General features: G+C 39.7%; 1 protein-coding gene across 1 annotated transcript in view; it reads right to left on the bottom strand.

The window, feature by feature from the left end:
• The window catches only part of cbln1 (cerebellin 1 precursor), a gene marked incomplete at both ends in the record, with an annotated part of 18,283 nt that extends 6,206 nt beyond the window's left edge, over nucleotides 1–12,077 (bottom strand). The window contains 2 exons of the mRNA XM_083973692.1: nucleotides 10,455–10,574; nucleotides 11,820–12,077. Coding sequence (XP_083829818.1) covers nucleotides 10,455–10,574; nucleotides 11,820–12,077 — 378 coding nt within the window. The remainder of the gene's footprint in view (nucleotides 1–10,454; nucleotides 10,575–11,819) is intronic.
• Nucleotides 12,078–12,312: the final 235 nt, after the last annotated feature.

Here is a 12,312-nt window from a genome sequence, read left to right as displayed (position 1 = left end):
GACAATGATACTCTTCTAGTTTTTTTTTCTCCTACTGTTTTTTACATCGTTGTCTCTCTAATTTTTTTTCATCTTTCTCCTTTCTGCCCCTTTTCATTCATCTCTACGTCTTTTCCTTTTGCTTCCCTTTTTTAATTCTCCTCTATCTTTTGCTTGTCACCTTTTTTCTCTCTTTCCCCTCTTTTTCACTATTTTTCCTGTCTCCTCAGAAAGACAGTTAGTCATAGTGACGGATACATACATAATGGTGTGTCTGTCTGGGGCGTCTGTGACATCCTGTGTCTTTAAAATGGCCAAGTTTTTCCGGTTGTGGAAGTTTTCTGAAGTTTGTAGCAAAGTTAATTGAGGGTCACACAATTGGTGCACAGAGGAAAACAGCAAACCTCTGACAGTTCCTAAAAAAACTCAGCTCAAAGAGTGTAAGACAGGAAAGATTGAGTTACGTACACATGAAATCTAACTCTCTTGTATGGAGACACCCAGCATGTCATCTTACAAAAACTTAACTCTCTTTGTGCAGATTGTAAGCATCTAGAAATCATACATTATAGCCTACTATAATAATAACCTCATAACAGTAAAAGTTCACTAGGTTAGCTGACCTGAGTGGCACTACCTTTAGATTTAAACACATGTATTTGGGGGAACCCATCCAATCACTATTGAGTTAGAGAATCAAGAGGATTTTTACACATCACAAATGAATAGAACAAAAACAAAAGCAAGAACTCCCAGGAACCCCTGCTGTAACAGCGCCATCTCAGTGGCAAGACAGCTGGTAGTGATCAATAAAGCATGATGCAAAACATTACAGGAAACAGGAAACAGTTTGAAGGTGGGAAACTCATAGTTTCTAGTAACATGCTTTGCATTTTGAAAAAAGAAAAAAGTTTTTCCTGCCGCAGAGGCTCACGTCTTATTAGAATCTGGAACATCTGTGCTGGCCAGGAGACTTTATTTAGGTCATGTCTGTGTTTATTGTTGGTTCTCTGCTCTTTGTTTATGGTCTACCTTCAGTGGGTGCTCTCTAGAAATCTAGAAACACAATTACTGTACCAGTCCAGTCTGCAACTCTCACAGGGACACAGCACTAATTTGTAACTATTCCTAATAAGTCAACAAAGCAGTTTTTCCATTTGGGTTGAAATATTTTTGCATAAATGGAAAATGGTGTTAGCATGTACAGTAATGATTCCTGAATACCCTAAATGTAGGTTTGTCCATTGAAAGCAAACATCACGCTCTACCGATAGCTGAGATTTTACATGATCACTGCAGAGACAATAAAGAAAGTCCAACTGAAGGTCATTGTTTCCCAGATAAATGTACACGGCAGTTGCTGTACAAAATGATGTTACCCTGCAAGAAATTATATTACACTAATTCCATTACAGAGTGGGAAAAACCTTCTAATGAACTTCTTCATCAGTGCTGCCTGGATCTCTGCAGCCTCTTAACCTCTACTGGCACAGTTTGACATTATTCCTGACTTTTACCTGATTACACCTGATTGTTGGTTATTTCTCTCAATCTCATTAAAGTCTGAATGAATTTCCACAGTTAGTCTTGAAAATGTAGATGTCAGGTCAGTGGGTCCAATTGTTTCAATCTATTTCAGGTTGAATAATAGTAATGGTGCACATTTTAATGTGAGGCAAACAGGTGACGTGTGCAGAAGAAATTGTGGACATTGCAAATCACACATGAAGGTGGGGAATGAAAAGATTGTATCTGAAGTTAGTTTAAAAGGGCAGTTTTTGAGAAAGTTGGGCAGTTTTCAAAAGTAGAACCGATGCAGAGAGAGATGGAGGCAGAGCAAAGGTCAGAGCTTTACTTACCTATATACATTTTAACCAGATCAGATCTAACTAATTTCAGCAAGTCTTCACCAGCTGTCATCGATATCGCCTCGGGGAACAACATCATTAATTTGGGGAAACCGCTGAGCAAAGCCCTCAGCCATCATTCTTATTTAGCGAGAGGCAAAACATGCAACTCTGAATCTGTTGCCAAATGTCAAACCACACTGAACGATGAAAGTTAATTAAGACAACTCATTTGAGCTTCAACAAGACTTTTGATTCCTTATAGCGTTTACAAACTGGTCTTTCCCATCTGCAGTGTTGACACAGCCTCCCACACAAGTTTTACCTTACATACAAACCTACACGCAGCTCACACATGATCATTGCACTAACTACAGTACTCTAACTGAAATAACTGTGTCTTCTCAGTTACAAGTGGTTTACAGTAAGTGGAAACAGACAAACTTTCCCTCCTATCCTTTCCAAGTAGTATTTCTGTTGGTCCTGCTGTTATGAAAAGGTGATAATTTTCCATTTTCCAGGGTCCAGCAACAACACAGGAAACAAAATAACCACTTAACTACCAAACAAAGACAGAACAAAGAAGCATGAGACTAATTAGAAACCCCCATCTCAGTGCTAAGATAAATGCAGAGTGTACGCTATACTGTATTAATAAATATGCAGGTTTTATTACTTAATGATCAAGTAGAAATAATTACAGCTGAATCCTAGAGCTCCTTCCATCTACTGAATCCTTGTCTCCTCTGACGCTCTGGCTCTCTTTCTTCTGCCTGGTTGTCTTTCTACACTTACTCCAGTTGCTCCACCATCAACTGTTTCTGCTACTGACTGTATACTCTTTCTGGTTTGGTTGTGCGATGGCAGACACACTTCCTGTTTACCATAAATTGAGCCTTCATTTTCCCCAGCGATTTCTCGCCCAGTGTCAGACAGAATTGCATAGTGAAAATGATGCTTGTATGGAACCAATCCAAATACCCACGGTATGATTTCTCCTAAGCCATTACATTGTTATATTCGATGTTTACTACATAATAAGTTATAGTAAATGTTGTCCATCGCCTCTTAGAAACAGGATTTAACAACCAAAACAAAACTTGCTCTCACATTTTTAAGTTTTTACACACACAGAGCATTTGTGTGTCTCTTGCTCAACAAAACCAAATGTTGATTTTATTTTCAACAGTTGACATTAAGTGCATAGCAATTGTTCCACTTTCAGTTCACTTCACAGTCAGAGGTTGTTGGCTAAAACATGTAACTGTATTGTTAACCCATAATTGTCTCCTTACATACAGTGTCTAGACTAATGGTAAATGGCCTGCTGTTATGGCACATCACAGCCATTAAAGAGAGCTGATGATGATGATGGTGACTACATATGCTTTTCATTGAAGAGGTTTGGCAAGTCTCTGCACTTTGGATGAGGTCAAACTGACTTTTTGGATGTCTATCATGGCCAAAATGACCAACATTTATATGCATGAGCAGGCTGAAAAAACAAAACAAAACATGTACTACATGATTACCGATACTATAGAGAGCGTTTTAGCATTCCTTTAGGCCCACAGAGCTGTTGGCTTGTAAATATTCCTTTTTTTAGACTGTTCAATTTAAAGATAATAAATGTTCAAAGAATATTTTCTCTAACACCTCCTCCCTCACACATGGGCACAACACAGTGCAACTTTCTATAATGTTCTGCCAAAGTGAGAGAGACAGAGCGCAGGTTGATTGGATTAAAATGAAACCGAGCATCTGGCTTGCAAACTGTGTGTGTGTGTTTGTGTGTGTGCGTGTTTGTGTGTGTTGACAACAAACGACCAAACTGTAAAAACAGCAGAATGAAAGACCTCATCTGTGTCATCACTGAAACACACAAGACAAAAATAGTGCAGAGACCCTAACCCATCAATTACCTTCATACACCAACAGAAAAGAGAAACAAAGACGTTAAAGAGTTGTTACAGGATAACATCCATTTCTAAACATGTCCATTAACTTCTGAGAGTGTATGATTTTAATGGATGAGTCACCCCTATTTTCACTGTCACGTCTCACCCCAACTAAATCCATTAAAATATGCCACTCGGCAAAAGAACTAATGACATGACGTGAGCTGAAAGGTGAGTTTTTCTATTGACCTTTTGGACTTTTTTCAAAATGCAACCAAAAGGCATGCTCCCTCTTCATTACTGGATTCTTTGTGTTGGTAACTAACCATCACTGAATAGCATGAAATTGTGAATTCCAACTGTTTTTACTTTATAGGGTTGGAAATAATATATTAGATAGATAGATAGATAGATAGATAGATAGATAGATAGATAGATAGATAGATAGATAGATAGATAGATAGATAGATAGATAGATAGATAGATAGATAGATAGATAGATAGATAGCACATCTGTATAGCTGCATGTATTTAATTGGATTCAGGATTTAATCCCAGCAGCAACACCAGCGGTTATTCTTCTCTAAGAAGGTGAGAAGCTAAGAAGGCTTGTGCTAATGCTTACATTATTCTCAGTTCTCTGTTGGTGTCAAGAATGCAAACTGGAGATCGGAAAAGGGGTGAGAGGCATGGCACCCATATTTATACAGATGAATACATTTAAAACTTTAATATCAGATATTTAGGCAAAAAAAAACAAACAAGCAAATAGACTAGTCCTTAATGTTTAGTAGGTGTCATGTTTACTATGTTAATGAGTGTAGCATGTTAGCAGGATAAAGTTTGCTAATTAGCGACAAAGACAAAGCATGGTTGAGGCTGTTGGGGAATGTCATTAGTTTTTCAGGTATTTTTGATGAGGCATAAGATGAAAAGGCCACCAAAGTGATTAGGATTCATCCCAAGGGAGAAGTGAATGTGTCAATACTTAGCAGCTTTAATCAATATAACTTTCATCTGAAGCCATGAATGTCTGAACCAAACTCTGTGTCCAGCTCATAGATGGTGAGATATTTCACTAGATATTCTAAGTGAAAACTTTTACCCGCTGATCAAAAGTCAAGGTATCACCAAAGTCAGGAGGCTTCATCCTCTGGGAACTTTAAACAAATGTGCTTTCTAAAATCTTTCTAATCAACATGTAAACAATACCATCCACAGAGCTACTCCACTGACATGGCTAAAAATGTTTGTACCTCAGCCGTTGACATAAACCCCAGCTCACTGTCTACATCCCCACTCACACCAACCTCACAAACATGTAACATATAACAAACAAATACACAGTGTGTGAGGTTTGACATTTCACAGAGTATACACTACAGTCTCTGCGAGGACAGTTGCGGACAAACTACTATCCATTATTCCATTTTTTCAAGCGAGGCTTCAACATGCCTCTCATTTCCTTGGATTTTCCTGTATGTCGGGGGGCTTTTCCTTCATTTTTTTAATCATAGCTCAATTCATGCTCTCATTAATATACTGCTGGCTACTAAATAACTGCTGCGGTCTGCTGGAAATGCACTGAAATGTCCCAGTATTTCTTACATCCAGTGGTCCTTCTAGTTTCCACTCTAACAGGAATGATTAGGGAGGGATTTTCTGCTCTTGGCCCACCCAAAAACCCGATGTTTCGTACAAAAGTATATACCACATCCTGGAACTACAAAAAAATAAATTAAAATTGCACTCACCATCATTTCAGTTACTCTAACAATACATGGTGTTAAATTTACAACTTCCTCATTCTTACATCTCCCTGAGTAGTTTACTACATTCGACACCAGTGAAGATGATCCAAGGAGATAACAGTAACATCTATTTCTTTCCATGGTAAAAAAAAAAATAATTAAATTCCTCAGTACATGAGTTCATAGAAGTGAGAGACAAGCCGTCATTGATCAGTGTAGACATTTAAATGAGGTTTGATTGCGCTTTGTTCTTTTTTTTTGTCATTTGAAGTATTTTTTCATTGTCTTTTATCTCTACTCTCTGTATCATGAGTGCACCACTGTGTGTTTTTTAATATCTGCGAAGCACATTGAAAACTTATTTTTTCTTTGTTGATCTGATACAAATAAATTTAAATGTTACTGTTATTATCATGACGCTTATTATATTTGGTCCACAAATGCATTATAATGGTTCAATTGTTAAACATTTTAAATGTGTTCACTAGAGGAAACGAGCAGTTAAGATGGTCACAGCTGGAAACCTACTCCAGCTGAATGACCACACACCACACACGTTATTTTCAAAAATGATATTTTCATCTGTTTGGTGCGGTTATAAAAATGTAATACATACTCCTTTGCCCTGAAGACTTAATGGCCCAATGTGTATATATATATATATATATATATATACTAACTATACATTGGGCCATTATATATATATATATATATATATATATATATATATATATATAGTTATTAGAGTTATTTTCAAGAGTATATGACTAGGTCTACTTAGCCTTTAATGTCATCACTTCTTTATACTATAACTATCTTTATGTCTGACACTTTCTGTTTGGTGTGTGTGGCACTATGCTCCTACATAATGGCTGGCTATTTTTGTATTTAGCCAGTGTCTCATAAGTGTGGTGTCTGTGGTGTGGTGGGAAGCTGCAGAGGGAATCAGACTATATTAAGGAAACTGTTTGATGATATTTAAAGATATCGAGAAGGGATGTGGCTTAAGCAAAGTTTCATCTCAGTGGTTCTATACACATATCAATCTTTAAAAGTGTATGTGTTTTTAAAACAGAATTTGCCATCACTTTAATGAAGTGGTGGTTATACAGCAACATCACTTTGTGATAAGACTATGAACCATTTTAATCAGCCTCACACTGCACAGTCAAACAACATTCATTATAGATTATATGAAATCTATAATTACACTGTTAAAAATAGTTTTACAAAGCGATGTGTGTAAGCAATACCATACATATAGCTTCTGTGTGATGTGAAAAAAAAGAGAGAGGAGAGAAAAGAGAAAAAAAGTCTCACATTATCTGTTATCTGTTCTCCATGTAGAAATATTTTAGTACATTTAATTCGACCCACAGAATAATGACTTTTTAACAAGAAAAACTCTGTAGGCAGCTCATATCAAGCTACAGTAGAAATTGTGGATATCTTGCCTCAAAATTAAATCAGTATCTATGGTCTCAATATATAATACCCAACCAGCCTCATGGTGGTTGTACAGTTGATAAGTCTATTTTACAGTAAGTGCTGCTGAAATGCAATGGTGGTTTATTTCCCCCATTACCACTTTAATGTATACTTAAAAAAGATAAGTTAAATGAGAACCCATGTGGGGAGCTGAGTACTGATTTTTATTTAAAAAAAAACACTGATGCATGGTTGCACCTACAGTAAAGTGAACCTGAACCATGTTATTCTTACTTGTTTTTGCTATAGTATTCAATTAACAGAGATGGTATTTGTTGTTGTTGTTGTTTATGTGTTGCATATAGCAGTTGAAAATGGACCGTCTTTTCTAGTCCTCAGGAGGTGAAAATCTTACTAGAATATGGGATGAACCTTTGACCCAAGTTCAAGAATGAACATTATAAGAGTTTACGTAAACGTGAGTTTAAAAGGATTTGGCTCAGATGCAACTACTCTGAGTCAGAATGTTGTAAGTTCTTACAAGAGTAGGACCGAAAAGGTAAGATCTTTTATTATCAAGCCAGTGCACTGTCAACAGCTTGAAGCATTGCCTCGAGGTTTTCCTCCCTCAATTGGAAAACAACAACCGCAGACAGGCCTTAATACACACACAGCATGTGGTTTTTTTGATACGGTACTTGTGCAGCTTTAATGCCTCCGGAGCTGCTTTGAGGCCCAAGGCCTTTATGGATGCCACTTCTGAATGCTTTGGCTGCTCAAAATACTGTTGTAAAATTTCACTTATTCCCGATGCAAAATCACATTAAATAGTGATAGAATATTTCCTCTTCATCTCCTGGACAAATTAGTTTTTGGTCTTAATTGTAAACATCGACTTAATACTGACTGACTGAATAGTCATAAGGCCGCTGGCTTATGTTTTTGATTATGTTTAAGTTGCTAAGCAATGCATTCATGGAGGGAGGATTAACCACTGTCTAACACCTTAAACCAGGTTCAACTTCATACTGTACAGTCTTGCAGTCTTCACAAATCAGTGAAAAGAAACTTGTACTGAACCAATGACCAATCTAACCTGTGAGCACTTGAAACTCTAGATTACTGATGTCTGACCAGCGCCTTTATCTGCTTGTCTGTCTGAGCTTTCTGTTCCGAGCTGCAGGTACAAGATGTTCATTAACAGAATTGATTTGTTTTGATTTAATTTGTAACAGACAGCAGCGGCACATGTATGAAATGTAAATTGTCGCACCTGAAATGCAACCCTGTAACAAACGGAAGCGTTTGATATCGTCAGAGATTTTCAAATAATATACTGCACGTAAGCTATCCACTATTGGAAGGATAGATGTAGATGATGGGTGGCATTATGGGTAGACTCCTCTTCAGATCAGTGAATATACTCGATTTAATCCGTGATGCTTGTGTTTAATTGCCAGGCAAAACACAGAGGGAGGCACAGAGAGAGAGAGATAGGTTTGTAGTGGCATTTTGACACCCACATCACCCCTCGCAGATAGATAGACGGATCCCTGCAGCGGAAAGCACTGATGATGAGATGGAACTAACTGTTTATCCTTCCCTTTGTACATCTACCCAGCATCCGCTGATCAATAGTTCCTCATGATGTCTGGCTTTCTTCCTATTTCTCTCTTCGTCCTGCCTGAATCTCTTCATTCTCTTTCTTACCTGTCCAGTTTTTTTTTTCTTCTTTGACTTAAATACCTCTCATCGTTTTCTCTACTATCCACATCCTTATTTTCCCTTTATTTCTTCCATCCCTCCCTCCAGTTCTCTATTTGCCTTGTCTTTCTTCTCTTATTTTCTCTTCACTCTCTCTTCCATAGCCCCCCCTCCCTCTCTCTCCCCCCCCCCCCCCCCCCCCCCCCCCCCCCCACCCCCCTCACCTCTTTTCTCTCCCGTCATTCCCCTAACTGTTTTGCATTTACTTGCAACCACTCTCCTCCTTCCGGCTGTCTCTCATGTCTTGCCTGCACCACAGTAGCTGCCTCTAAGGCAATCAAACAGTGGGAGTTTTCAACACAGCAGATGCGCTGGATGGAAGGGAGTATGAGTGGAAGAGGTTGAGGGTGAGAAGCGCTCAGGTTGGATGCATAGCAGAGAGAGGACAACCTACACCTGTCTGTGTTGTGTAAAAAACATAACGGAGCAAAACTTTTTTTTTTCTCAACATTCAACATCAGTTTTCAAAAATGTTAATATCAACACACATTAGAGGCTTCAGACTTAATAGGACTTGTACTTAAGTGATGCACTCTAGCCAAAAAATGCTGGTTGCAAAAGTCTGCCAGTCAAGCGATTATCGAAATTACTCCAATAACAGCTTTTTGTTTTTCGTGTAAATCTCTCTTTTGCTGTTTTGCGCTTAACAGCATTTAATATCTGTATGAAGAGAACACGTCAATTTGGCACAAGTAACAGTACAGACGTCATGACAGACATAATTACCTTAGTGACATGAGTCAACCGCTTGCCATCCACGGTCTATTTGTGTTCAGTCGCTCGAAGATGACTGGGAGTACACACAGAGACCTTGACATAACTTTTCCCCTCCACATATTGCCCCCACCCCCTCCCTCTCTTGTTGTTGTTATTGTCGTTACTGCTGCTGCCCTTGCTAATTAATTCAAGACTCCAGTAATAAAGTATAAGTAGCAAAACATGATGCCAAAGCCCCAGGGATGCAACAGCATAATTACACAACAGTTTAATTTGCTAGAGATACATTGTAATTAACGTTGCATGGCTTGTAAAGCGTCATCATGTCATCATGTGCACGTTAAATACTGGAAATGAGCTTTAGACCGCGTCAAGAGAATATGGAGACTCTAAGTCAATAATAGGAGAGTAAAAACGGGTTGATGGTATAAGATGAAAGCAAACCGGTGATTGGGGCTCTGTGAGCGTGTCAGAAACAAATAAGTGAAAAGCTGTAATTGCCACATAAAACCCATGAGCGTCTGTATCGTTGTGCAGGTAGGCTATATAAGAGGAAATTAAAAGGCCTGTCTCTGTTTGCGCTGCTCAAAATGTACTTCATGATTTAATTAGCTAAATAGGAAAAGAAATCCCACTCAGGACACCGCCTCTTTTCATGAAAAGAAAGCCACGAGGAAACGCCGCTGTCCATGGTGCTGAAAGTAACGCTGCTGCCGCGTGCTGCCTCCTCTCTCTCCTCGCGCTCACGGCAGCACCCCGTCGTCCTGTCGGCTACACGCGCTGGATCTGGCTCTGTCCTCTGTGCATCATGTATTGATTAATTATGATTGGGCCGGCGGGTGGCGGGGCGACTAGCTTTCATCTGCCCGCCTCCATCGTTGTCTCCGAGGGAAGACATCTCAAACATCTACAAAATGACTGCCAGCGCGGGTGATATGCAACTTTTATGAGGGGAAAACAGCGAGAGGGAGGGGGGCGTGGTGAGGCTCTCTCGCGCACGCACGCACACACACACACGCACACGACATACACAAACACATAAAAAGATAAACACACGAACACGCTGTTACCTGTATAGTTTGGCGGTTGTAGACTTTCACTACATGGAAGTTAAAACTGTAAATCCCTTTGCGTGGCGCGATGAAATTGCTTCTCTCCTCGTCAAAATTCTTCCCAACGTTTACTAGAACCTGAAAGAAAGAAAGAAAGAAAGAAAGAAAGAAAGAAAGAAAGAAAGAAAGAAAGAAATTCTTTGATAAAATTGCTTGATGTGGCTCATTTGCATTCAGAAGTCACTGAAATGTGAAAATTGTAACAAGGGCGTCCTGTCAAATAAAGAACTATCCAAAGCCAAGATAACCAAATTTATTCTTCTGAAATTCATAATTGTTTACTTGTTGTTAGTAATGGTTTTATTAATTTAGTATTTTCTTTTCGGAATAATTACGAGATATTATTCAAATTGAAGGCTTGTTTTTTTGGGGGGGATGATGGACTCTGAGGGCCCCTCCGACCACACACCCAGTTCCACAGATGTAGAAGAATAACTCTTTGCTTTTATCTCGATTTTCTTTTTCCACGACACAACTCCCAAACTTCACGGGGAATGAAAGGGAACTTAATCAATCTTTCAAATGAAATTTTCAATTATGCATTTCTGCAGCCAAATGTCTGGTTTTATGGATGGAGGCGAACTATGGCGTGTAATTGAACGGCAGTTTGAGGGAGAATTAACCTTTAACGGCGGGCGGGTAGGACCTCGCCCTCGCGACCTGCCGTTACTAAATTATTTGGCAAGATGTCAGTTCACATATTGAGTATTGTCAGCTCAAAAAGTTGAAATATTCAAAAGTCTTGCCTACCAGGCTATTCTTGCCCACCCACTTTGGAAATGTTTTAGCGTATCTATAAAAAGAATCCTTACCGAGACAGATCCGTTTCAGCTCCACTTTTACTTATGGGGAATGAAGCAGCTCACTGAGGCGCAGGAGACGCAGCTCTGTGACATACTACATAGTAATTTACCCCGGACCTTTGGTTTATATGACTTTGTAATAGTCCTACACACTGAATGCCCCTCGATTAAATTGATCATTTAATCCACATTCAGTGTCTGGAGTTTGATTTCAAAAAAAGATTAGGAGAAGAGGAGGTTATCAGATGAGGCACTGTGCGTAAAACACGCATACAGAGCGCTGACGCCTCTGTATGTGATATTTGATGTTTTTCCCCCGGTGACAGACAAGTTCTCCTCTTTACACAGCATGTTTGACTGTTACCATACCAGCAAATATACATGCCACACATTAAACACACACACCTTCTCAAAGTTCAGCATTAAACTGACAGAAAACAACTGTAAACATTCATCATGTCTTTGTTTTGTTTTGTTTTTTGTTAGGAGAGGAGAACAGGACAGAAATATTGCCTCCTACCCGATCGAAGTAGATGACCATGGTTCGGTTGCTCATCTCGGAGGGCTCGTGGTTGGTGTTCCGTACTGCGGAAAACGCCACCTTGGCGCTGCCCGAGCGCACCGAGATCCCGAGCGCCGTGCCCGTGGGGTCCGCGGTCGGGTTGGAGTCGCACACCACGAGGCACTTCCCCTCCAGGACGATTGGTTCCGTCTCGTTCTGAGCGCGGGCCGGACTCGCCGCGAGCCACACGGCACTTAGCAGGCAAAACGCCAACATACCGAAACCAGAGCAGCGAACTTCTTTCTGCGGTCGCCTTCTTCGTACCTCAAACCGTGCGTCTAATCCCCTCCTGAAAACAAGATAGGAAGAGTTTCCCGTCGTCTCCCCGGTGGACCGTTAGACGTCTTGTTTCACAACTAGATGACACTCCGCTGTCTTGGATCGAGCAGCCTACAGCAAACAGTTTTTTCTCTCACCAAGTCTCTCTCTGAGGGGGGAACCAGACGCTTTG

The sequence above is a fragment of the Trachurus trachurus genome, assembly GCF_905171665.1.
Source record: "Trachurus trachurus genome assembly, chromosome: 6".
In the NCBI taxonomy this organism is placed as follows: domain Eukaryota; kingdom Metazoa; phylum Chordata; class Actinopteri; order Carangiformes; family Carangidae; genus Trachurus; species Trachurus trachurus.
The sequence above is the reverse complement of the archived record's forward strand: the minus strand, read 5'-3'. Positions and strand labels throughout refer to the sequence as shown.